This window comes from Melanotaenia boesemani, chromosome 6, assembly GCF_017639745.1.
Source record: "Melanotaenia boesemani isolate fMelBoe1 chromosome 6, fMelBoe1.pri, whole genome shotgun sequence".
In the NCBI taxonomy this organism is placed as follows: Eukaryota; Metazoa; Chordata; class Actinopteri; order Atheriniformes; family Melanotaeniidae; genus Melanotaenia; species Melanotaenia boesemani.
Window position 1 is genome coordinate 14253674 of NC_055687.1, and position 27306 is coordinate 14280979.

At 39.5% G+C, this 27306-nt stretch overlaps 3 protein-coding genes across 5 annotated transcripts in view; all 3 read left to right on the forward strand.

Moving 5' to 3' along the window:
* Window positions 1-1219: 1219 nt before the first annotated feature.
* On the forward strand, window positions 1220-4252 carry LOC121641986. Of its 2 annotated transcripts, none has more exons than XM_041988417.1 (7): window positions 1220-1451; window positions 1576-1887; window positions 2010-2285; window positions 2371-2478; window positions 2575-2691; window positions 2846-2850; window positions 2963-4252. In XM_041988417.1, exons 1-7 carry the CDS (start codon window positions 1367-1369, stop codon window positions 3068-3070), a joined length of 1011 nt encoding a protein of 336 aa, XP_041844351.1. In that variant the 5' UTR covers window positions 1220-1366; the 3' UTR covers window positions 3071-4252. The 2 variants fall into 2 exon arrangements, with proteins under 2 accessions (XP_041844351.1, XP_041844352.1); XM_041988418.1 differs by having other exon boundaries at window positions 1579-1887.
* Window positions 4253-5637: 1385 nt separating this feature from the next.
* On the forward strand, window positions 5638-9104 carry med18 (mediator of RNA polymerase II transcription, subunit 18 homolog (yeast)). Of its 2 annotated transcripts, none has more exons than XM_041989078.1 (3): window positions 5638-5992; window positions 7492-7595; window positions 8421-9104. In XM_041989078.1, the coding sequence occupies exons 2-3, from the start codon at window positions 7523-7525 to the stop codon at window positions 8975-8977; spliced, it is 630 nt and encodes a 209-aa protein (XP_041845012.1). In that variant the 5' UTR covers window positions 5638-5992; window positions 7492-7522; the 3' UTR covers window positions 8978-9104. The 2 variants fall into 2 exon arrangements, with proteins under 2 accessions (XP_041845012.1, XP_041845013.1); XM_041989079.1 differs by having other exon boundaries at window positions 5638-5853.
* Window positions 9105-14360: 5256 nt separating this feature from the next.
* LOC121642411 (forkhead box protein O6-like) overlaps window positions 14361-27306 on the forward strand; it is a 29219-nt gene continuing 16273 nt past the window's right edge. The window contains exon 1 of the mRNA XM_041989144.1: window positions 14361-15808. Within this exon, the coding sequence (XP_041845078.1) occupies window positions 15320-15808 (489 nt within the window). The 5' untranslated portion in view covers window positions 14361-15319. The remainder of the gene's footprint in view (window positions 15809-27306) is intronic.

Below are 27306 nucleotides of genomic sequence, written 5' to 3' on the forward strand. Positions count from 1 at the left end.
GTGGTCATAAAGTTGTCAAAATGCCCGTGTTAAATAAAAAAATCTACAGTCATAAATATGTGAAAATTAATAAATGTAAAAGAGTTTAAAACTATCTCAGTCAGTTAAATCTTGTAACACTAGACTGGATTCATGATTCCTCAACGTGCACAGACGTTGTCTAAGATTAAGGGTTTCATTTGTTCTGTCTCCTACATATGTTATGTCAACTCTTGGCTATACTACTCAGTCTCATGGGTTTGTAACAGCTTCTTCATGACTCATGCAGTTGTTTTAATGTTACAGATCACCCAGTCATCACATAGATCAGAGAATCATGTTAAGTTCAGTGAAACTCACAAGGTAATTTTGAGGTGTACCAGAACACTATTATGTGTTTTAATGTTGCAGAATCCCACTATATTTATTATGATATACACTACTTTTGAATCCCTTTTAACATTCTACATTAAATGCTCTCCCTGTCAACTAATTGGTCCAAGATACTGTATTATGAATAGATGTGTGTTAATTGTTTTGATGCATTAATGCAACATGAAAAATCGCCTACAAATGAGATCTTACAGGTAGTCCAGGATCAACATCTTCTGTGGGAGAGACTAAATATCTTTGATTTGGTGTTTTGCAAGATAGAAAATCTATTACAAACTCAAAAATAGTTATAAAACACAATGAGGGAAAGGGAAAACCCCAGAAGGCACAACATGGGCATCTCAAATTACTTAAGATATAAGTATTAGTAAGCTTTTGCTTGAATGACTCATACCTAACTTTTGTTGTTAATGTCATGTAAACTTTTCCATTTTGCTCTATCCATTGTCTGCTTTATTTTAACTCAGTTCTTTGAACCTTCAAAGTACTATTGACACAAATCTGTAGTACAGTTTAGAACATACATGTTTAGAAGTCCTTAACATCTGTTCAGTATAAGCCTTCAAGTATGCTGAACACACAGCTGAATCAGTTTGTTTCTCTAAAATGATGCAATAATTTACATAATATTTCAGAAATGTGAAATAAAAACCAAAATGTGAGAACAAATGTTACACATCTGTATGACCAAACCATTTGGTTACTGATGCATTTACAGTATATCAACACCTTTGCTAATGTGAAAAGCTCAATATATGCTGCACTAGCAGAAAAACAGTGTGGGTGAAAGGCATGTTATATTTCCTATGCAGTTAGCTGTTGGACCACTTCCGATGTATCAGCCTGAGTTCAGTCATGGCAGTCAGCTTAAACCTTTTCTGATTCTACACAGGATCTTTTCACTATGTTTTTATAAAGCTTGTTAATGTGACCACAGAGAAGGGAAGGAGGGGAGGGCTTGTTTGTTCATAATTGTCTTTACTTCTGCAGAGACATGACTTCTTCAGCCATGACTCAAAAAGGTTTTATTTTTACTTTCTTACTAATTTTTTGGAACACATACATTTTCTCAGGAAATGGTAAGTACCTGACTAAACCATTAATACATCTGAAATCTAAACATTTGTGAACGTCTTCTCATATATGTACTTTAATTCATTTTTGAAGCTGTTATTTATGAATAACAGAAATTTGGCATTTTAGCAGATACACATCATCTTCGTTTCCTTCTGGGATGTCAAGCTGTTATACCTTGTCGGCGATACAGCACCCTTTCAGACGCTCTCATATGGTTTTACAAGAGGAATGAACACAATCAAACAATCAAGATATTTTTTCAAAATAGTAATGGAGTAGAACACCGTGCTCCCAATCAACCTGGAGTGTTTATTGTGCGGAATCACTCCTTGGTCATCGATAATTTCACTGAAAGTTATGAGGGTATATACTGGTGCGAAAACTGTTATAAGGACAACTGCAGGAATGAACAGTTGGCAGTCTTCAGAGTGAAGAAAGGTTTGAATTACTCATAAATCTAAACATAATATTAGTTTGTCATCTTTATTCTGTTCTGTTAATATTTGTACCTATTTCTCATAAGCTTATTCTCACAGTATGTTACCTTCTTTTTCTTTTAGAAATTCTGAATGAGACTCAAAAGACGTTTAACATCGCTGCAGGCAGCAGTTTCACACAGGCATGTCCAGGTGAATTTTCTCATTTCAAGTGGACTTTTGAAGCAAGTAAAAAAATCACTCCCAGGAAAATATTAGAAACGGTCACTGTGACTACCAACAAGTCTTTTCATATTACAAACGTCAAAATCACGGATTCTGGGAAATATACCTGCTGGGCAAGCAACTGTGGTCGTTCCAGTCATAAACTTATTACTATCAACTTATGTGTAATCATAGGTAAGAAACTGAACTTTCTTCTTCTTTTTTTTCTTCTTTTTCTTCCTACCAGTAAAACGTGATTTAATTTAGACTTTTTTTACAGAACATTCCAGTGAGGATGCCTTAATTTGCAATGCAAATCTGACATTAGATGGACACACCACAGTTACCAGCAGCTACGCTTCATTAACTACATTTAACAAAACAACAGGTAAATGTTTCTAGATTTTCTCTTAAAAAAACAACAAAAACAAACCAAAACATCTAAGTCAAAAGAATACTAATACCTAAGTTTTTGGTTCAACAGGTGCATTTACACAACCCGCGTATCATCTGCCAGTTGTTTATGGACTATCAGCTGGCCTTGCTTGTTTCATTTCAATGGCAATTTTGGGGGTTTGCTTAAAAATAAAATCGCAAGCAGGTAGGCTTTCCAGTCTTGGGTTTTCTTTTTCTTTTTATCTTTTTCTTGATCAGTGGTTAGCTGTTTTGAAGTTCATGTCCCCTCCCTAATTCTTTTATTGTATTTCTGTTTCTCTGAATCACTTTCCGTTTCATCTCTTATGATGGCTTCCAAGATCAAGTAAGTGTTAAATGCCAAAACACAATACCTCTAATTCTGTCTATGATGAAATTAAATACAGTGTTTGTTGTTTTTTAACAGCCTTTTTTTTATTTTTTACTTTATATTGCAGCTGGAAGAGGAATCTCAAGTGGTTTATTCATCGGTTGTCATCAGGACACCCCCTAGAACAAGAGACATTCATCCAAGTCATTGTGTTTACAGTGAAATAAAAATTTAAAAAAATACCTCAAGTTAGGGTGGTAAGTAAATGCAATGTGTAGTGATTATAATTTCCACACAGTCATAATTTAGTCACTGATTCCTCAAAAATGGCACGTGTTTCATGATTTGCAATGTATGTGTGTGTGCCTTCCCCCACAATGTGCTGACGGGAAACTTTGAATGTGTCTTTTTCCACTTTCCAAACCAACAAATGATTACTGATATAAATGTATTTTCAGTTTAATTTGACTTTATTTCAGGAGCATCCTGTCAGGAAAAAAATGAAAAAAGTAATAATAAAAAAAATATGTTGCAGACTATGTCACTCCAGAGAAATGTAGCAAGAGGTTTTGAGATGGGGCTACTTGTGTATATGTAAACATATAGTATTTTTCTACTCTGGCACTAGTTCTGTAGTGATTATATTAATACATATAATACATGTAAGAGCTATTTTATGTGTTCATTATCCTTTCACTCTTAGATATTTATGTGACACCTAGTTACTTTGTATGTTTAATATAACCTACAGTCTGAAGTGCCACCACGTTATCCTGTGAACACACCGGGTTGAAATGTTGAAGATTAAACTGTGTAAATGCAGAGTAAAACTTTCGTTACCCATTAGTCTTTTTTTCATAAAGCTGTTCACATCAATCAGCCATTGGTTTTGAAGCTACGATGTTTTTGCTGTGTTGACAAAAGTGCAACATGCATCTAAAGAAATGCTAGACTTGTGGGGGGCTGCAAAACTTGTAATGGTGTTTATTGCTGTGTTAAACCACACGCCATCGAGCACAAATCAATTTTATCTCAGTTGAAGAACCTGGTCTTTGCTGAATAGCTGATAATTTACATGGTGACAAAAAAGGATTTCTCTCAATTGTGCACTTTTAATTTAATTTTATTTTCATTTGAAAAAGCACATACTCTTTAGTTTCTCAGGTTTTATTTATGAAAAAAAAAATTAAAATGAAAAATATATGTAATAACAGTAATGCAAAACATCCTCTAACTGAGAGGAAATGTTGACAGAGTGTGCCTCCTTAATACATATTTAATTTAGCTTGTAATGATTTCAATTTGATCAATTACAGAGTCCCGAGGAGTCAGATTTTTTTTAGGTGACCCCCCCTTTTTTTTTATTATTATTATTTATTTCGAGCCTGTGACAATACATAGTGTACAATAGTGTGAAACATAACAAGACAAAAAAAAAAAAAAAAGAAAAAACAACAATATATATATATATATATATATATACATATATATGTATATAATCAGAAAGAAAGGAAACAAAATAATAATACAAAATAAAATAATAATGTAATACAATCCATAAATTCGCGTACTTGAATATTTGTAAATCATAAACCAAATCAATGCAATAAGCTCGAAAAGGAGTGGAAGGAAGATAAACTTATTTAATTCCACCCCATCTCCATCATTTATAGAAACAGCCCACAATATTGATTTAGAAGCATCTCAAGTTATACTTAATTTTGTCCAAATTAAAAAATGCATAAGATCTTGAAGCCGTAAAGATACTTTCAGGGAAGATGGTGATTTTCAGTCTAATAATATTCTCCTTGGTCCTGTGATGGACTGGCGACCTGTGCAGGGTGTACTCTGCCTCCCGCCTGTTAATTACTGGGATGGGCTCCAGCTACCCCATGATCCTTAAGTGGATAAAGTGGTACAGAAAATGAATCAATAAATGAATGAATGAATGAACTTTGTGCTAATAAAGATGCAAAGGCAATGCTGACTTTTGTTGTTGTCCTTGATTGCTTGAACATATTCCAAAGATATGTCTGCACATGGTGTCAAAGTATGTTTAATGCCACATAATGATGTTTAAAAATAGCTGTCCAGTAGCCTTTAAGGTAGGAGCAAGACCAAAACATGTGTATCATGTTTGCTGGTGACAAACCACTTCATTATCTTTAAATTGGTTATTTATTCATTCATTATTTTTTAATAAACAGCCACTGTGTTCTTGTAAGCCTAAAAAAAGAGTTGCCATAGCTTTATTAAATAATTAAAATGTATCACAAGACAGTTTTCTTCCTTTGCTTCAGTGTCTTACTTATGTGTTGTTCTTTGCGTGGTAGTTTTAACTTTTAATTTGTGGATGAAGAAACAGAACACATGCAATGATGTTTTCAGAATAATTGGTGGGCTCATCTGGGTATTTCTGCTTTTTATCGTCTTCTTCTTTCCTTTCAGTTTTTCCCTTCTGCTTTTGAATAATGTTTGTTTTTAATACTGCGCTTTCAGCACGTTATAATGTTTTTGTTTGAGTCTCATCCTTTGTGCAATGAAATTTCATCAGATTGTCTTTATTTCAAACGGTGTTTAGGGCTGTAATATCCATCTTCTGAAAATACTATCTAAAATAATTTTTAAATAGTTGAAGCTTAGGGCTTCAAACTGTCATGAACTCCTTTCTGACTGAAATGCAATACTTTCAGAAAACTACTCGAGGAGTTTTTCGTCAAACTCGGTGTATCAAACTCAAGTGCCCCTGACTGAGAACAATTGTGCTCCGGTAGGTGGCTGTAATGAGCCTCAAAGTGGACGCTAACCGCTGCCATAAAGAAGATGCCATTCATGCAGTCTTAGTAGATGATTGTAGGCAATAGTAGCTTCACCTTTTGGATAGTGTTGCTTTTGTAGACTGCTTACTTTTATATATGTGTATTATTATTTACAGGTGTAGCATGATTTTTTTTACGTTGTTTAGAAGTATAGCAAGACTGAAATTAAACTAGCAGTGAACTAGCAGTCCGCAAAGTGGTAAGCTGCTAGCCGTGTGCCACTTGAGCTATTCAACCTGGGCCTTCCGGTCGGAGCTCTACCTAAAGATATACACAAACATTACCTTGGTTTATCTGAGGTGGTGGAGAGCCGCATTGTACTCTAGGCTTTTTCTCAGGTAAATTATAAACGCTACCACGCAGAAATTGGTAAACTACGTGTAGTGGTGCATTAGCCTTCCCGGCTACATTTACCTTTCACTGATAGCTAGCTAGCATTAGCGCGTGGAAAGTTAACGGTCAAATATAAATTGTAACCTTTGGTATTTTTCACTACAGATACTTTGGCGTGTGATAGCTTGAAATTCACTTTTGAAACAAATAGCTTTTCCATGTGCCACGTTAATTATAAGCCATCATCTACTACTAGCACGAAATCCTTGTACCTCTGTACAAACTATCTTGGTATGCACCTATGTAGACTTGATAGATGGTTTTCATGCATACGTTTCTCATGATAAAAGACAAAGGTGATAAATGTGAACTGCGTTTACTGCATTGCTCAGCTTTTCATTGTCTTCCTGTTCCTCTTCTCTCTTCAACCTCCTCACTACTTCAGAGGTACCTTCACTCCCCATTTCTTCCCTTATATCTTCTATCTCTGCTCTAAGGAGGAGAGACTCCCAAAAAAGCTAGATAGAAACAAGATTATCTTATCCTGCTTATAACATGAAATACAACAAAATAACACTAGATGTAGGTGTTTCTGAGTTTTTTCATCTGAAACCGTTGCAGATGATTGTATGTAAACTAAATATTTACCCGCATGAACTCATCTTGTCACACATCCTCAGGGATCATCTGGACATGAGGGATGCTGCTGTTGTTGTTTCTGAAACTGAGCACCATGTTTTTTAGGATGATACGTGTTATTAATACAGATATAATGCAATTTTAGTGTTACTGCAAGGTACATATGATCGCTATGCTATAAACCTGTTGCGAAACTACACCAACAAACACAAGAGTCTGGCTGTGATTGTCAGTAACAACTTTGATGAGTTTCTAACAGTAATCAGTCTGTTGTCCCACATTGCCTACAGACAACGGCTGCTAAAATCAGCTCAAACTGTGTGTTAATCCAGGTGCTGCTCACCTCACTCTCTAAGAAATTAAAAAGAAGCTGCTCCTCACTTTATTTTCTTACCCCATGTTTTTTTCTCTCTCCCATTTCTGGTGTCCAGAGTTCACTTTCTTTGGGAAATACATGACTTTCTCCTCTGGCTGTCTGGCCACACTGTGTAACTAGGTTGAACAAACCAATGCAAGTGTGGACTAAACAATTTTGCACAATTTCAGAGTTGTGAAAGGGCCCTTAAAAACATTTGTCATTGTTGTTAGTGCTGAATTAATTCTCTCTGCACCTCCAATCAGGTAAACTGATTTTGATAATGACATTAATTCATTAGAAATTTTATAATAGAACACAAAAAAAACTTTCATTCCAGGATTGTCAGGAGCCCCCATTGTGTAGTGGGCCCTGGATAAACAGTACAGTTTACAACAAGAGTCTGACGCCATTGCTCGAACACAGAATCTTGATTACCTAAATATCTTTGTAAATTATCATTCACGTCATTAATTTGGCATGAAAACTAACAGTATTTTCCTTCTTCAGGCTTGTTTAATACCAAAACCTCCCAGAAAAGATGGAGGCTCCTCCTGTCACAGTGATGCCCGTCACCGGTGGCACAATTAATATGATGGAGTATCTGTTACAAGGTAAGATAGTTAAATACAATTATTCCAAAACATTTTTCTATTATAGATATAGTGTATACGGGCTTAAGTATCTGATCCACAATCTTAATTTGATGGTCAAATCACAAATATGTACCACTCTTTAGATATTGAACCCTCTTTTTCAGGCCCTCAGATGTCATTGAATAGTGAGTGAAAAGCTCTCTAATGGACAGGTCTGAGCAATTCCTGAATACTCTCAAATTAAAGCACAGCTGGTATTGAGCCAGTATTGATTACGTAATTACTAATGGCTAAATTAACTAAATATATGTTCAAGCATTTCCAGACCAAACAGAATATACGCAACTAAGGATGAAGCATACCATCAAGCAATGTTGCCATGGCGCTCTTTTATGTAATACTCCAAGATGTTGAAAGCTGTAGCAGCAAGGATGTATACATCTTTATGGTGCAATACGGGCCAAAACTACTGACCCAAACATTTACTTAGGACTTATTTTCTAATGTTCTATCTCTTGCAGTAATATATGCTGTAACAAACTGTTGCATTCCTTCTGTCTAGGAGAACATTGCTCTGTATTGAACATCAAAAAGTTGGATCATTATCACAGTTTGTTTAGAAGTTTGGTCTATAGAGTAAATGTTGTGTGGTGATTTTAATATTTCCAGCTGGTTAGAACAGAAGCTTTTCAACTTTTCTCTGTGTTAATAAAGGATTCTCAGCTGTTGTAAATGGCTCCGTTAGTTATTTAGCAGCATTTTTGTGGGAAAAATTCAATATCTGGACCATTTGTTGTCTATGTATTTTGTTTAAGCACCTGTTTCTTTTTCTTTTTAATACAGGTAGTGTTTTAGACCAAGCCCTGGAAAGCCTCTTGCATCGCCTTCGTGGTCTATGCGACAACATGGAACCAGAAACTTTTACAGACCATGAACTGGTTTACCTTTTGAAAGGCCAGCAAGGAAACCCTTTCATTTTGCGTGCCCGGCGTTCTCTATCGCATCCAAATGCTCCATGGCATCTACGCTATCTGGGCCAGCCGGAAGTGGGAGACAAGAGTCGGTATGCCCTAGTACGCAACTGTGTTGATATTTCTGCCTCCCACACCCTTCCAGAATTCCTCAATGAGATGGGCTTCCGCATGGACCACGAGTTTGTTGCCAGTGGCCACATATTTCGCAAAGGTGCTATGAAAATTGTGGTTGGCAAGGTGTCACGTCTCTTGGTCCCAGGGAACACTGAAAATACAGAGCGAATGTCACTTTCATCCTTAGTTGAATTGAGTATATTGGCCCCTGCTGGCCAGGACACAGTGTCAGAGGATATGCGCAGCTTTGCTGAGCAACTTAAACCTCTGATTCACCTGGAGAAGATTGATCCCACCAAACAGAGACATTAAGAGTTGATTTAGTGCTGTCCTGTCCAACTACCATGGAAAAATTCTGTTTCTTTTTGATTAGGTTTAAATTTTATACAGAATGTTTTTATGTTCTAGACAATTAAATGCAATGCAACTTTGACAAAAATATACTTGTTTGATTTCTTATTAGTTGAAAAAAGTTTCATCATGGATGTTACAACATTCTATCCTTAACATTCAATCTACTGCTGTAAAATAATTGAATACAAAAGCAAAAAATTATCTTAATTTTCATCTGTCATTACTGCAAACTGTTTTTAAGAAATTAATAAGGGAATGGATATACATGCATAGCAGTATTCTCACTAGACGTTAACATAAAAAAGGCAATATTTTGATTTTATGTGCCTGATTTGCAGACAGGATATTCAATTTATGTTACTCTGATTAATTACTCATTCCCACATTATGTTTCCTATGTACAATTACAATATTTACACCCCTCCATGGCCTTCATTACACCTATATTCAAAACATGGAGCACTAATTTACTTTTTTTTTTTGCTCTTAACCATTGCCTTCCAGTTCTGGACTGAACTCTATCAAAGCTGCAAGGTCTTATGACGGAAACAGTCAAATTATGCAAACAACCCCAAAACAAGCTCAAATTTCCTTTAGATAACTGGATCTGGCAAATCCAGATTCTTGTGCAGATGCTGCGATTGCTCTGGTAAGATGTAAAGATGCAAAAAAGTTGTGCACATGTCTAGATAATACAGTATGATTGTTATTCTAAGTATGACCTTATTCCAGTCATGGTATAATCAGAAATTACTGTTTACGTTGTGTCTTGTACAGAGTAAGGTATTTAACCAGGTCAATATCAGAATATCCTTGTGCATGTAAATATAACAAGTATCACCTGTTAAAAGAGTAATGTTGAAAAAAAAAAAAAAATGTTTGATTACCAAAACTTTCATCAGCCAGGTGCTTGTCCTTTTCATGGCCATATTTACTTCACACCACTAGGGGTCTCTCTTTCTCTTGTACTGGCCTTGATTAGAACTGAGTGCTACTTCTCATCATCTACAGGAGCAGTGGTTACCATGGAAATAATTAGCTGTGAGATCTGCACATCTTTTACCCCACTCTAATTAGCTTTCTCAATTGCTTAATGATACATAGACCTGTGAAAGCCTTCCTTTCTTCCCCTCAACAAAAGCATTGATTTTCCCTCTCTTCCCCTCTTATTTCTACTGTTAACCCATTAGTGCCCCTTTTCATGGGAACTTGAGCTGGGACTATTACACATGAAAGCACCACAGCTCCCTCAGGTTCCTTACTGTTCATGTTGAAATTGAAAAAGGGTTGTACACTTGCGTGTCAACATTATGGCCAATCTACTGCAGAGATGGAAGTAACTAATGCACATCCTGTCAGTTATGATAATAATGTAGGCAAAAAGACATGAGTGCTTCTAATAATACCCTTGCAGGAAGATGCATTTGCTGGAGTTGAGATGTAAAGTGACCATGTGCATGTCTGAGAGGAGAGCTTGAGGGCCGATGGCTGTCTCTACTCATTGACCTACCTGCATATCAAGGCTGATGAGGACAAGCTCACTGAGGTGGAAAGGTGAGGTGACATTGCTTCCACTTGCATTTAGTGCAACTTGAAAGCCACACTTTTGAACAGTGAATAGCCTATTGCCAGAGAATGTTTTATCATTAATTTATTTTCTGTTTTTGAAGGCAACTCTGATATGTCCTCAAATGCAGCTAACCTAGATGCAAAGTTTCTGTCAGTTAGGCTGGACTATCTGATGGAGACAGTTTTATGTTCCAACAACCAGAAGCAGACTACTGGCCCTTAGGACTAAAGCATGATGTTTCAGCTCTGAGTGAATTATGTATTAAAGAGGCAGATGCCTCCTTGCCCAAGGCTTTATATGTCCTGCATGGATACACTACAGTCTACTGGCTTTCTTCCACTTAAACTTGTGTTTAGTGCAGTGTTCTTTGGTGATGAGCTGGACTCCCACTACACCTTTGCTAACATTGCCTGGAGAGCAGAGGCATAGCTAGGCTAATCAGTGTTTTGGCACCAGGCCTACTTGGCTGTTGTGGATGTTGCTAACCATGAAATTGTACAAGTCAGAGATTTAACTCTTTGCTGGTAATAGTATAATTTGTTAGATTGAAGAAACTCACACATTCCTTCAAGGAAAATATGGTTAGCATAGCAATAGACATGTTAAGTTATGACTAATGAGTTTTGATTAAGCTACATGATTGTCCAAAAAAAATGGGCATAACATCTATTTTCTATTAATGCGTGCAGCCAAAATTACTTGAATTATTGTGTTCATTGCAGTTTTCACTATTTTACTATCCAAAAAAGGGTTTTGGTTGTCATCATTCAAACTTTACCTATAACTTGTTCTTTCTTTCTTAGTTACTCTGGAAGTTGTTGTTAGAATTAATGAATGAATGAATTGATATTCTTGTTTATAAAAAGTCATAAAAACAGCTTTGAATTGTGAAAATGGGACTACCATGTTGGTCATCTCACTTTTCACAACTGGACCCAGAGAGTTTCCATATAAAATGACAGAGAAAGCAGAATGAATTTATAGACCTAGAACCATAAATACTCCCCTTATCAAATGATAATTGATTAGATAAATGATAGATTTTTAACTTATTTTAAGTTAATTTATAATGCATCTGGTATGGTTAGTTTTATTTTAATGATGTAACGTAAACTTCTTTTATTTAAAATGGTGTGTTTTAACTTAGCTACATAGCCTTAAACCGTTTCACATCAGTTTATTGTAATGCAATTAAACCTGCATCCATTTTGGGAATGAGAGCGCTCATCTTTGTCTCTGAACCATTTGGTTGTTCTACATTTTTAACTGTTAAATATAATTAATTGGCTAAGGCAGATAGTGTTAATCACATTGTGTTAGACCTCTGAACAGGGATGGAAGTCATTACCTGCACATGCCTATACTTTCCATTTCACAACACAGTCTTAATTAAAACTCTTGGCACCAATCATCTTCACGTCCTCTGAACATAATGTTCATAGTTGCTGGTGCAGATGCCAAGATGCTGCAGAATTCTGGCTCTTGCTTTAGGCAGGAAGTCTTTAAGTTGGCCTGCTTTGGGTATGTGCCATAAAGGAGTATAATCTAGCTTCACCTTCTCAGCTCTCTTCTCAATACAAAGAACTGAGGCCTTTCATTCCTGTGTCATTGGGAACCAATCTGTTTGTTAGTTTGTGGGTTGTTTGCTGAGACGGGAGGATAACCAGAAGAGGAGCTTTCACAGACAAACCTCAATCTCCCAAGGATGTTCTTGTGGTCTCTTGGGATACTTTCTGTCCAAGTTTCATGAGGCAGAATGGGGTACAGGGATAAATTCATAAAACACAAGGTTGGGAAAAATGGCTGAAACGACAAGGGTTTGACAGAAATCGGTGGAAGAAATCTGTTCAAATTAAATTCCAGAGTATTTTGTTTTGGAGAAAATTGACAGGCACAAAGCTCTGACTTGTTGTTCATGTGATGCTTTGCCTCACTTGTGGCTCATTGAGGTGATTACTGCTATGCAGAACACACTGTTCCAGGGTCAGCCACTCAGCTTTAAGCCAGCCATGCTGCCTCTGGAATGTCTGGTATGGGCACAACATAAGAGTCAGCCTGGAGGGGACAAAACATGCGTAGGTTTTTTTTTTGTTTTTAACTGGTGCTGCCTAGTCCTTCCTTCTTTGTCTGAGTCCTCTTGCTACTAGTTTTGTCTCTTGAGGATTCAGCCCTGCTGTCAGCCACTGGATCTGCTTGTTTGCCTTCTTTGATAGTCATTTGGTTTTCTTTCACTTCCTGTGTAATCAAGGCGCATTGTGTAATCTCAAGTGTCACCAAAATTATGGCTTTCATAAGTGTTACTTGTGAAGCATCTCAAGCTGAAACTTGTGTTAAAGACTGGAAGCTGTAATAGGCTCTGGTGATTTGATTATTAATCTTGGCAAGTGATAATGTAAATATAATAAATATTTTTGCAGTAGCTAATCCATGAGCAATTCTGTAGTTTATATATATATATAGTTTGTTTGTATATATGTATGTATATAATTTATAAACGTGCGATCTCACTAATGCTCGGCATTAAGTCATTGTGATACATTCTACTGCTTTTAAAACTGTACTATTTTTGACAAATTTCTCAACATCGTGTGAGTGCACGCCGCAGCCGCGTTATGCAACGTTTAAGTACAGCTTCCAAGCATGCACATTTGAATGCATGAAGGAGGAAGGGGGGGGGGGGGGGGGGGGGGGGGGTGTCAACTGTTCTCAAGCAGGAGCCACCTTGCTGCACAGGGCTTTGTTTGCGCTTGTGAGGATTTCAAGGTACTAAACTCTATAGAGTGTGCATATTGAAGAACAAGTTATGGTTCAGCTACTAATAATTGCTATTGTAAAATCGGCTCATATTGTGTAGCCACAGGCCTCTTAAAGGTTTTCATCGAATTGCTGTCTCATTTCCATAAATTATGAGAAACTATTTGTGAGTGTGCAAATGTGTCTTAAACACTTCAAATGCACGAATAAGTGTTATTGTTCATATGCCATCAGGACAAGTGTAAATGTGCGTTAAGATATTGAGGTAGGGGACTGTGAGCACTGTAAGTGATGCGTTTAAGTTAAAGCTGAGGAAGATACACACTATAGCCAAAAGAATGAGCGCACCTGTGACTGTAACACCCATCTGTTAGAGTTTTAGATGGAGGCAATGGGTTGGAGGGTTGGAGGGTCACCCCCCCCGTCAGTGCAGCAGCAGAATTACACAGACGGGTCAAACCTGCTCATTCGGTCAGAGCACAGTGCTGGCGCTGGGGCAAATGCGATTTGAGATAATATGTTAGTCTTTTATTTTTCCTCACTTGGTTGGCGTCTGGAGCAGAAATGATTTTTTTCAACCTGGCCTCTGAAAAGTCCCACTTCAACCCACTCCTCCCGGATTAAAATCTAGGGTTACCTAATCCATGTTAATCTGAACTTAATCTGTCTAATCGGCATAGAAAATTACACTCACTGAGGTATTGCCCGCAAATAATCAGCGGAGGTGAAATCGCCTGCGCACCGCAAGTCCTCCCTGGAGGGCATTTGGACGCTGTGCACGGGACAATTCATTTGCAGACTTTATATTTTATTTTATGTGACATACAAAAGCCCTGGTTAAAATTCTACAAGAATCTATTTATTTATTTTTTACGACTACAGATGGAGACTGTACACAAAGCGCCATGTGACGCTTCGCCAGGAAGATCATTATTTTGAGTTCTGATGAAGAATTTGAGTTTTTCCCACCTCTGTTCGTAAGTGTGATGGTAAAGAGAGAGAGAGAGAGGAAGAAGGGGAAAGAGAGAGAGGGAGTGATAGAGTGTACGTGTGTGTGTCCGGGATTTCGCTGTAATCATGTTCGGAGAGTATTGATTTCGTGAGCGCACTCCAATTGGCAGCATCTCTACTATACAGCGCCGGCGCGTCATCCTCGGCTCACATCGACGGAACGAGTTGTAAGCAAATGAGAACATGTGTGGCATCTGAGAGAGTGAGAAAAGGCAACGGACTGATAGAAGGGAAGCAAGGGGAGGTGTGAGAAAAACCCATTTTTTATCGTCTTGACAACTGGATAGGAGATTTGATTGCCGGGCAATTTTTTCTCTCCTTTATATTTTTCAGACAGGAAAATTATCGATTCGTCACATGCGCACGCCTCTTCATTATAATTGCAGACAGTTGGGTGCTGTTCAGGCTGAATGGACTTGAATGTGTCGCTGCCAGCCTAATCCGTGCAGACTGGAAGATTTAATAATTCACGGTAATCACGCATTATCGCCTCAGTGGATGCTCTCTACACAGCCCTGGTGATTTTTCCCTCCCTCTTTCCTGATTCTTCCTGTTGTCTTCTGGAGGATTTATCGACGGCTGCTTTGCGCCTTATCTCGAATATCATCTGTTGCTGCAACTGGATTGTAAAGCCCACATGACTGACTCAGACACGTTTGAGATTTAGTGTATTAAGGTGATATTGATTGCTAAAAAGGAAGCATTGTAATCTTTTGATAATCAACTCCAGTTAAAATGGACAAGGAATTATTATTACTTTTATTACTTCTTTTATCTCTTCACGCGATGCTGTGATTTTTGCTTATGTCCATCATGATTGTCCTACTCTTCTGAATTGGCTCCTATTGATTCTGACTGAGCTTAATAGGCACATTACAGCAAATTCCCTGGTGAAGTGGTGCTGAAGATAGTTTTCCTCTTTGCCTCTTCATTTTTGATTTATTCCATTTTCAACAGCAGGATAAATGTTGATGATGGAAGACGACGAATTAGACGCTCATCAGGTTGATTCGGATTTCGAGCCGCAAAGCCGGCCTCGCTCATGCACATGGCCGCTGCCTTGCCCAGAGGATTTCCCCGGTGGACACGAGGTGAGTGGGGGTCTTCCACTGGCCAACATCAAGGTTGAACCTGAGGACGTCCCGGCTTGCAGAGCCAGCCTGGTGGGCGGAACGCCCGGAGAGCTGAAGCATCCAGCCGGGGCCCCGGCTCCAACAGGCACGACGCACCCATGCTTGGCTGGCGCGGCTCTCGACGTGACCGGTTCCTTGCGCAAAGCCAAATCCTCACGGCGGAACGCGTGGGGGAACCAGTCCTACGCGGATCTCATTACCCGCGCCATTGAGAGCACCCCAGAAAAGAGGCTCACGCTGTCTCAGATATACGACTGGATGGTCCGTTATGTACCCTATTTCAAGGATAAGGGCGACAGTAACAGCTCAGCTGGCTGGAAGGTAAGAAATTGAGCCCACGAGCCAGCGTAAAGGGGTTTGACGTGTTAATCACAGTGATAATATTGATTATTATTCACTAAGCCATTATGATTCATTCACCTCTTGTGCCTTACACATGTTACCGTGGGATTGCGTGTCAGTTACGCATGAATGGTGCCATGCCTTATCTTGTCTTAGTTCATTGCTGCCGTCACTCATTCTAATATATCACTGATGGCAGAATATAATAGACTGAAGACCTTTGCTTTGTGGGCAGCTTCTCTCAAACAGCAGAAAGCCAATACTCTCAATGGACTTTGCATTAATTGTAAGGCACATAATCCCATCACATCAGTTTCAAAATAGTTGATTTATTTCCACATCACCAAATAAGTTAGATAATTGTTTCATGCAAATTGACAGTCTACATGTTCCATTTTGCTATTTTAAACATAGCAGTGAAGCAACAGTGTGACACTTGTAGGAGATCACAGGTCAGCTGTCCACAACGTAAATATTCATTGCTCTGTTCACAACTGACCGCAGTCCACAACCGCTGCTTGTCTGGCTGAGAGCCTAACCTCCTGGACATCTGCCCACTTTGCTCCCAGCCTCATCTTGTTTCTATTCATTATACATCTGAGGACAGTGAGAGGGGGCAATGAGATCAGTAAGGCAGCAATACTTGCCCTGATGGTGTAACTGCTGAGCTGAGCTTTCAGACAAGATGTTACGTTTGCACCTGAAATAACAATATTTTTCATGTTAGTTTGAGAGGATAAATGAGGTATGGGCTGTAGTGTTTATAGGTCCATCATCACACCTAATAATCTTGCTGCTGTATTTCTGTGATCTGTAGATATACTATGCCCCCCCCCCCCCTTTTTTTAACGCAAGACCACTAGACAGTGTTCTAGAATATTTCTAGTTCTGCCTCTCTTCGGGCACATGAATATTTTCTGCTAAATTTATCCTATTAAATTAGAAAACAATAATGAAGTTGGCAGCATCGCATCATTTCTACTTATACAGAACTATCTAGAAGAGTCATTCAACACAACCTTCAAACCTGATGAAATGGCATGTTTTCAACATGAACTTGTTTTTTGTCTCAGAGGAATCAAGCTTTGTCAAAACTTGTGCTGCTGTTACATAACAAACTGTCACCAGTTAAACTTCAGTCTCCCCTTTTAGCCGCAGTCTTAACCACAGCACCTGACTGACACTTTAAACTTGCTGCATTAAACTGAGCTGAATGTAGAGGTGCATCCTCAGGTACACTTAGCTTTTGCACTCACACCACCACTGGGCCTCTTTACCTAACATGCCAAAGTCCCAGTCTGCTATTTATGAAACTGCAAATTAGTCGGGGTTGACGGTGGCAGTCTGAGGTCCGCAGCTATTTTAAGACCACAGACGAGACATGGGGCCTATTCCAGGTAATGATGGGGGATTAGGTGAGTCGTTTTAAGCAGGCTTCCTTAATGTCAGTTGCAGACCTGACCTGGTTATGGTCATAGACAGGGCGGTAATGTAAACATACACTTTGTACTCACATGTACACCTTGCTTACATGAGCTAACCAAATAGCCATTTGAAATACAGTCACTTAGCAGCATTACAAGATGTAGTAACGCTTTTTGATGCAGCCACCTGCTTTGGGAGGAATGTGTTCATCTTTGTTGTGAACTTGAGTCATTAAATTAGAATCACATTATAGTTTCCAGGACTGAGGTCATGAGCACTGTAGTGTTGTGAAAGCCTCTTTCTGCACCATAAGGCGAAAATATGCAAATTATTTTACATGGTTAAGGATAAGTTATATTGTATAAAAATGAGCCCTTTCAGATGAAGTAGTGTCAAATTCAAGTCCATGGCCCAACACATGTTCCCTCCTCTCTCACTCATGCACAAAACACGTGTGTTTTCATACATATAATTTTACAATCACATCAAGCAATTATATTTGACAACATTTTAAATCTGGAAAACATTCCTTCCGTCGTCTATCACATTTTTATCTCTACAGTATCACACTTGAACAAAAAAACAAAACAAACAAAAAAAATATAAAGCTGTCTCCTTTAGTCAAAATAAATGGGAAAAAAATAAAAAACAACTTGGTAAAATGCTGATGAAATAAAATGAAATTAAGAGTTATAGCTTTTGAGTTTGGGTGATGGTTGAGTTGTGGGTGACGGATAAAAGGAAAAGAAAACTTTCAAAACAGTTTATTAAAACTGAACCACACTCCATAAAGGAATAAAACATGAAGGTTCTGGAATGATCTTGAAAAGCAGATTATGGTTCCAGATTATTCCTGTTGGAAAGGATGTGATGCTGACTTGATGATGGGTACTAGTCAGCCAGTGCACCTAGATGGTACCATTAAGCTCCTATAAATACCTAATGGCTTCTGACTTCTAGGAAGGCTGCAGTATTACAAGGTCACAGCTTCCTAATCAGCCCCTTACCGGAGGGAGAATACGTAGAATTGTGTTCTTGTGAACCCTGTTACTCTTTCCACAGGGTGCTATAGATTAGTGGTAGCTTTACTGGCATTAATTTCCCAGCGCTCTTTAGGCTAAGCTGATCCAGCCCCAGAAATGTGCAGAACTCTGAATTAAGGTTAGCAACTGATACTGAATCCCCCCTTTTAGCAAAAACCAAGTTTTATGTTTTCAAGGCCATTTATGTCCGAGTGCAAGCATCCATGTGTGCATGTGGAGGCATTCTGCATTTATGCGTGGGAGAGGCACATGTCAATTGCAACAAAGCATCAGGGTTGGTAGTGCTCTGTGTGTCTTTGTGGGGGCTACTGCGGGGGGAGGGGCTGTCTGCTTCTATAGGCGTCTGTGTTTTGGCCCACTGATTGGTCTGACAGCATGTCACTGTGGTGAATAGTATATGTAGTCTCACTCTTGACTTAATAATGCCTCTAATGGTAGGGTTCCTCTTGGTGTGGGGATTGCCTTGTAGGCGTCTAGAAGTTCATTAACTTGAAGGAGGTTGTATGTGCCAGCATGGGTGGTTGTGGCTTACAAAAATTCATGATGCACAAATGCTTTTGGTGTGTTTACCATTTAAAGAAAGAAAAATATCAGTAATGATACTGGAATGTGGGGATATTATATATTTTGTGTGTACAACTGCAACCGAGAAGCAACTGAATTGAGAAGGTCTGCCTGCCTATTTCATATGCATCGTTTCCCTTCTGTGTCCTCCCAGTACCAGAGCTTTTGTCGGGCATTTGGGACAGTCAGATGCCAGTGGATTGTGCAGCAGGTTGCCAAAAGTGCTGGGTAGTCACTCAGACGCCTTAATCCAAAGAGACTAGACTGTTATTTATAAAGTGACTTTAGGTAGAGGTCTGTGCAGGGCCAGCAGGGCAAAGGGTCATGAGGCGTCCTTCATTGACAGAAATCAGCCAGTCCAGAATGATGGCTCCAAATTAAAAGAAAAAAAAATGTAAGCGACCGTGACTGTGTAGCAGTTAGAAGGAAACATAAACTGCCTCTAGGGAAAGTTAGAGGAGAGTGGGAAAGCTGTCTCTGGATGTATGTGTTGTCTTATCATCTGTGAAACCACATAACCCCCCATCTCCACAGCCTGTTGTATTTATAACATGACTCGATCATATCACTTTATCTAATTGATTTATGGGTAAAAAGACAGATAGACTCTTCTAATCCTGTCACTATGCATGGACTCTGGCAACTGCATTAGAGACACTTGATAAATATGAAGAACAAGAATTTAAAACATATTACAGAGTAAGTTTGACAGAGACTTACCATGCTGAGACTTAAAGTCTTTAAACTCTGTGGAGTTGTATGTGTGTGTATACAAATACTTGCTTGTGTCACTTGATAATAGTAGGGGAATCTAGGGAGACTGGAAACTATCCTAGACTTCAGCTGATTCATAGTTTATCCTCTGTCTTGGCTCAGGGGAGCAGAGTAATTTAAGATTGCAACTCACACTTATACACTCTCACAAAATGAGAGCATATGATGCATGCTGGACAGATTTATGGTGCAGGATTATGAGCACCTTACATCTCCCCCTGGCTCCTTCACCTGGAGCCAGTTTGGGTTCTGGCAGTTTATTTAGCTCGAACTGGGTATCTGATGCCAAGAAGCCCATTCTCACTGCCTTTCCCCTCCATGTTGCCTTCAGGCAGCTGTGGCAGTTCATCTCTCACTCAAATGATTAATGTACATGCAAATTACCAAAGCATGGGCACGCATTCAAACGGCAATCAAGAGACAGTAATATGAAAAACAATATCATTTTGCCTTTGATATTACTTTGCTCTCTCTTATCACTCTATCTACTAGACACCCTTGTTATCTCCTCTTTTATTTCTCTGCTTCCCCCTTATGATCTACCCATTCAGCATTCTATACATTCTTTCTATCTTAGTGGTTTTAGGTACAAGGGCCAATTGAGGTGAAGAGTCTTTCTCAAGGGCGCTGTGGCGTCAGGATTTTGAGCTTTCGCTGTGATCTAGACTGCCTTGAGCAGTGTACCTCCTTTTCAGAGAGATATCTAATATCTTAAATTATTATAGCTATAATAGGATAACAATGGTGAATTTTACCCAGCTGAACTCTTCTCAAATACTGAGTCTTTTTGAGAATGAGACCATCCAGTTCCCTGTTGGACATAGCTGAACTAATTTGTATGTTTCAATAACGCTTGAAGTATGAAATCATAATGTATTTAACACAAATATTTATCTTTAACCATAGTGAGACAATACTAATCTTCATTGTTTTCCCGTTGCACTGTTTAGGTTAATGGTTTCTCTCTGGCTCAGACACATTTGCAGAAAACACTTGTGCCTCCCCAAACCACCCATGGAAGAACACGCTGTTCTTAGGTGGGGTGAATAATTTTTTGGAAGAGGAGGGGGGGGTGACCGGACGCAACTTTCAGCTGTGTTGTTTTGCTGTCTGATTTGTTTTGAAACCTGTCTGTCTCTCCATGATTGGCTCATATGGAAGGTGTGGCTTTGTTTGGTAAGGCCTCGTGGATTTTTTTCTAGGCAAAACCATTCACAGCTGCAACGACAGAATGTGGTGTGTGTGTTTTTTTTTCTTTTTGGCCGTGTTAAGTTTGATGCCATGGAGATTTGATTGGGAGGGGTAGGTCTTTAGTGTTACAACACTGCTGTGTGAGTAGTACACATCTCTTATTTCCATGCTTTAAACTAGGAATGGAACAGAGAAGGGCTATGTAACAGTAGTGCTTTTGGACACACAGCAAGTCCTAGGCATGCACCAACGAAACCCACATTTCGATAAAATTGGAGTAAAAGTCACTGTGTTCCTGCTTACTTACCCTTCAGTCACATTCTGATGACACTTTATTATTTTTACTTGTAGTTCCTTTGTATATATATATTTATATATATATATAAAACAAAACATATTATCTCTGCCCAGTTTGCTAGTTTTAAGGCTTTAATCAACAAGAAGACAAGGAGGACTGTGATTATTGCAAGCAAAGTTAATATGGAATAATATTAGTCCCAGATTAAAATTCCCATAATGAGGCATTTATCACACGATTATATTTCTCATCATGAAATAAGTGGTCTTTATATGAAATGACCCAGCATGCAGTTTTCAAAAAATAATGTGAAATAGTGCAGACTTTAAAACAAGGAAACAAAGCTTGGAGGATTTGTCTGATATGTGGGATATTGAGGATTTTTCTGTATTTTCTGTCAATTAAACTGTTCAAGTAACCTTTTTTCAAACAGGGAAAAGAACACGAAGTGATTCTGTCTTGAGAGAAATGTTTGAACTCAAAGGGTTTAAATGGCTTCAGACATTCACCTGTGTATAAAACACGTTAGCCCTTTTGGTGCTGGAAATGTTGGACTGTGTCTAGCGGCATGCTTGTTGCTCATCTGTGTCAGTGTGCACAATGCGTGATTGCTATCGTGTGTGTGTGTGCGCGCGAATGTTTCTCTCTCTCCTTTTCCTTTATGAGTAAGTGTGTGCGTGCATGTGGTTGTGTTGTGGTGGTGAGGGGGGCTGATGGGCTCAGTGGGAGCCTGGGTCCCGGGGGAACAGCTCTCGTTAATAATTCAGACGAGGCTCATTATCAAGGCAGCGCAGATTTCTCCCTGATTCCACCTTAATTGCAGGCAGGCTGCTCCACTCAGGCAGGCGGTAGTCACGCTGGGTTGACTCTTTCTGTCTTCTCCACCACTACAGGGCCCGCTCTGCTCCACTCTGTTCTGCTCCATCTCCAATACTCACCCCTATCGCAACAAGAAGACCCTTGGCTAGCCTGCTCTGTATTAACATACACTTTAATGGCATTGCATACTATGAATATGCTATTTTTATTTGTAATTAAAGATGTGCTTCATATATTTCCAATTAGATACAGACCTGTTTGGGCATTGCTGGGGAATGTTTTCATTTGTCAGACAACAAAACAATGTTATTGCAGGTTGATTACTGGATTAATTGATCACTAGAAAAAAATGTAAATATCGGTCATTTAAAAAAACAAAAACTTTTTCTTTTAAATCAAACATTTAGATAAGGAAACAAATATGTTGCAGCCCATGTTATATAGTTTGTGGTTCATTATATACAGTAATTTAAATACCATACTAACAGATTAATCCAAAACATGAGTAATAATACCTAATGAGGCACAAAACCTAACATGTTTTCCTTTCATTATAGGCTTTTTGAAATATTATAATGGTGGATTTATCCTTGAAATAGCCCATAGCATGTAATCATACTGAGGACACTGAAGAACGTGACTGATATTATGCTACAATAATACCCTCTTCAAGCTCATCTATAGGCTTATGTAATGCATCTTGTCTTCATAATTTACACTGAGTGATGGCTTTCCATTCAGTCCACTCAGTGAAGCCCTGCAGAGAGAGATCAACATAATGGTCCTGATCTTGTCATACATGTATATGAATATTTCAAATCAAGCCTTTGGAACTAGATAGGGGGCCCTAGATAAACAACACAGATGCTTCTTCCTCTTTGCTCACGCTTTAAGATAAAGTGTGCTCCAAGCTGTATTTCTCTCCCAGCCTCAAAACTAGCTTCCCACAAATCACAGTGCCCATATTTCCTAATTCAATTTTTCTCCCCATCTGATATCTATTCCTGTATGCAAGGGATTGATGGCTGTGTGCATGTGCATGTGTGTTTATGTCCGTGCATATTGCCATGTCTGTCCCTGAGAATGAGATGATGTACGCCAATGTAAATGGTGTATTTCACAACGCTTAATCTCTGGACCCTTCCCAGCAGCCCTGTGCCGGGCATCTTGTTTCTCCAGACCTGTCCATCAAGCCCCTGTCAGGGGCCAAAGGACTGTGGGAGGGAAATATGGAGTGTGCAAGGGCCACTGATCAGTTTACCTGAGCAAGGTGGTCCTGGCAAGTGATGGAGGGAGCTGCCTCACAAGGGGAAATGTCATTAAAGCTGACTGATTAGCGCAAGGGAGGGGGGGGAGGGGGGGGCATTGGAAAAGAGAAGTAGCAAGAGTTATGTTCAGGAAAGATGCTTGTTATGCTAATGGCTTGTGGATGTGCGGTGGCTGAGCCACATGCTCAAGGCTGATGGATGTTACTGCAGAAGTCACCTCAGCTAGCGGATAGTTTGAACCCAGCTAAACTGGCTCACCTGAGCAGAAAAGTCAAAGCTTTGGAAAGAAAAAGCTTCACATGTATGCCTCTGTGCGCCTTCATATTTGTATGTGTGAAACAACCCATGCATAAGCAAATCTGTGTGGGAGAGCCAGCATATGTGGGGAGGTTACAGGATTTGGGTGAGGTTATGAGGTGAATGTAAGACCAGCTGGGATTGAAGAGTAAGGCTTGGGTTTGAGGTACATTATGGCTATGCAGAGGATAAAATTCCTCCGCTTTTGGATTTGTATGTAAGTGGCATGAATCTGGGTCAGGATGCTGGGTCCTGTGTTTAGTATGCTGACCGTGTGAGGTCTGAACTCTAAGTCTGCTCATAGCCCTGAATGAACCTAGCACGTCTGCCTCACTCTCTGTCCAGACTGTCTCCTTTACCTTTCTGTCTTTCTCTTGGACCCTTTTTTCATCTGCCTGTTTCTGCCTTTTCTCCATGGTGTTCTCTCTGCGCCAAGAGCATTTTTCCATCCCCTCCTGTCTCTCTTCTTTTTTTCTACCCATACTCCAGGCTCATTTCACCCTACCCTTCCTTTTCGTACTCTCTATTCCACTGTCAGTCATTCACAGCCCTCCCTGCTCCCCTCCCTTGTTCTATTTCACATACAGTCCTCCCCACAAAGTAGCCTTTTTATCACTCATTTCCCTCTTCCCTCGCTTATTTCTTCTGCTTCTTTCATGTGCTTTTGAAATCCCCTTTTCATCTTCAGCGGTCTCCCTCACTTGCCTTTTCTCTCTCTCTCTCTCTCTCTCTCTCTCTCTCTCTCAGACGCGCACACACACGCACACTTGCTTATTCAGTCATTCTTTTATTATCCAAAAACTAAATTGATAAATAGCTCTCTTTCTTCTCTGTAAATGTCACTTGGGGAATTGTCTCTGCTCATTGATTGACTGGAGTAGAGGGATAGCCACACATGCACATGTGCCAAGTCAGTCATGTACAAAAAGCACACACACCCTTTCACCTCTGAAAGAGAGAGAGAGAGGTGATGTTTCATCAGAAATACCAACTGGTTAAGGGTTGGTTCCAGGATTTTTCTCAGTGGCTGATCATTTAAAGAACCGGTGCATTTGGTTCATAATGAAACATCAGTTCTTAGCAGAGACTGGCATTTGCAGAAACGTTAAGTTCAGTCAGAGTTAAATAATCTGAGGCGGCATTGCCAGGCCAGACTTGCAGTCTTTTTTTTTTCCCTATTGTGTGACATGACGCAAAATACATGTTATTCACAGCTTGATTAATCGGCATAAGCTGATCCCTAAATATCAGAAAAATAACTGCCAAGGAAAAAGCATCTGAGCCATTGTCCAGACTGGATAATGTTGTCTGAACGTGTATTAGAAGGTAGTTAGAAGGGGTTAATAATGCTCAGTCATTTTCTTAATGTCTCATTCACCCTGCCTCAGGGGCTAGAGCCTGATAAAGGTCAAGACTACTGGTGGTTACATATTGTCTTTTCTTATTTCATTCTCTGCACTGCACAACAGGGAGGAGGGAATGAAGTAGAAAAGCGAAGTCCACAGCCAGTCAGCAACAATGCTGATATGTGTCTCTTCTTTTTCAGAACTAGGATAAGGAGATTTAATAGGGTGGCAGTTGGGAGACTGGGGAGGCTGGTGCAGTCGACGAAGAAAGGATGCAAATATCAAATTGATGAAGACAGACATAGAAAGACACGGAAAAAAGTGAAACTGGAGAGCTAGATTAGTAGAGAGTAGATTATGAGGTTTCCAAGCAGGACTGGAAGCTAGACTTGGCTGCACTTCAGCAACACTCTGCGCACTTCAGCTCAAGTGTGCGTCCATTAGTGCAGTCCCATTGCACTCGGAAAGCCGTGCACTCTGAGAGTGAGACACATGCACACATGCACACATGTACACGTATACTCATAAAGTTTGTGTAAGTTCTTTATCTACTGCTCCTGCATGCAAAGCCCCACAGATATATTGTACAGTTAATTTAAAGTATTTTTGCCCTTAAACATGCATTTACCCAAAAAGCATCACTGACATAGACTTGCTTTCCCTCACCTGTTTTCTGTCTCACACACACGCATGTACACACCCACACACACACACACGCACACACACACACACACACACACACACACACACACACACACACACACACACACACACACACACACACACACACACACACACACACACACAATGTCTTCACTAGCCACCAGACTGCTTCCTGTCAAAATAAATAATTAAATGTATGCAATAACGGCTTCCGAAAAAAGATCCCTCAATTAGTCCAAAATGGGTAAATGGCATGGGGTAGGAGTGCTAGGAGAGGGAGGAGGGGTTGCATAGCCTGAATACACACACACACACACACACACGCACACACATACACACAATCTGTTACATAAGGCAAATCATAACCCAAGACGATTTTTACACAGTTGTGCAAGGATAATTTGCCCCCTTCCCTTTCCAATCAGCTTAGCAAAGTCTTTTCTCAAATCCTTACAAGTGATCCGTGCTCAAAGACCGGCTGGCTGGAGCGACATCTAGATGAGTGGCAAGGAGGTGCCAGAAGGGCAGCTGGGAGGCTGCTGCTGGGGTCAAGGCAATATTTGTGTGTGTGTGTGTTTGTGTGTGTGCGTGTGTGTGTGTGAAGGTTTGTAGAGCTGTCTGCATACATCTACAAAGTTACATGTCTAGAATGATAATTGAGTAAAGGTTGTGATTCATGCTAGTGACTTTGTATGTGTAAGTTAGAAAGAGAGATGCAGAGCTGGATGTCAGTGTTCCTCTTGAAAAACTTATGTCAGTGTGTGGGTGAGCATCAGGCAAGTGACAGAAGTGGTAAAGGGCAAAAGCTGCAATGTTATTTGCCTATGATGAAAAGTGGAAACTTTAAGATAAATGACTGTTTAAATAATGGGGTTTTGTGAACATTTACTTTTTCTTTGGCCATGAGAAATGATAAGATTGTTTCTTCCAAATGAAAACAATATCACTAGTGATTAATTCATTTATTTTATTTTGACCTTGTCATACTGTCCTCTCTTGCACTTGATTAGTCACACGATCTCAACAAAAGCTCACATGCCAACTCATATCTGACTGCATGCATCCAAAACCTCAGTTTGTCAGCTGAGCTGGCATCTAGCCAGGTTATTTAGCTGAACCTCATGATATTATTGTACAGTTGTCACCAGCAGGGTTGTATTATTTAACTGCACTCACAGCTGGTGCCAACACCAAGCTTATTAATGTTTACTGGGACAATTTTATTACAGAATCGGCCTAATCTTTGTGTGATAAAAGCTATGACGGTTATGCAAACAGATGGATTCCCTGAACCTGGAAACCCTCTGCAATAAGCAAACCAAGGAGCAAATTAGCACTTGTGCTAACAGAGCTCACTCTGTAGAGGCCAATCTGTTTGTTTGAAATGTCAGCTATGTTGATTGTGGTATTCAGCTTGGGACATTGCTGCACAGGTCAAAGACCTGGAAGAATAGAATGACATCAGGGGGCATATGTCTAACTAAAGAGAGTAAGTGGAGGAAAAGATAGAGGCAAAGGTTGATGGTGGAGTGATGAATGAATGTCTGTGAACATGAAACATACCAACACAGAGTCAGATGAATGGATAGATTGATGGGCAAATGTACAAATGAATAAGCTGATGGTAGTATGAATGATGGGCTAGCACATGCAACTCCAGGGGATGAACTGCTGGTGATGCAGTGAAGGATGAAGGAAAAAGAAGTGAAAAGAGCTTATGTTTCACATGTGTAGAACAGTTGTTTCACCTTGCTGCGGTTAAGAGTAGGTCAAGTATCAAAGATATTCA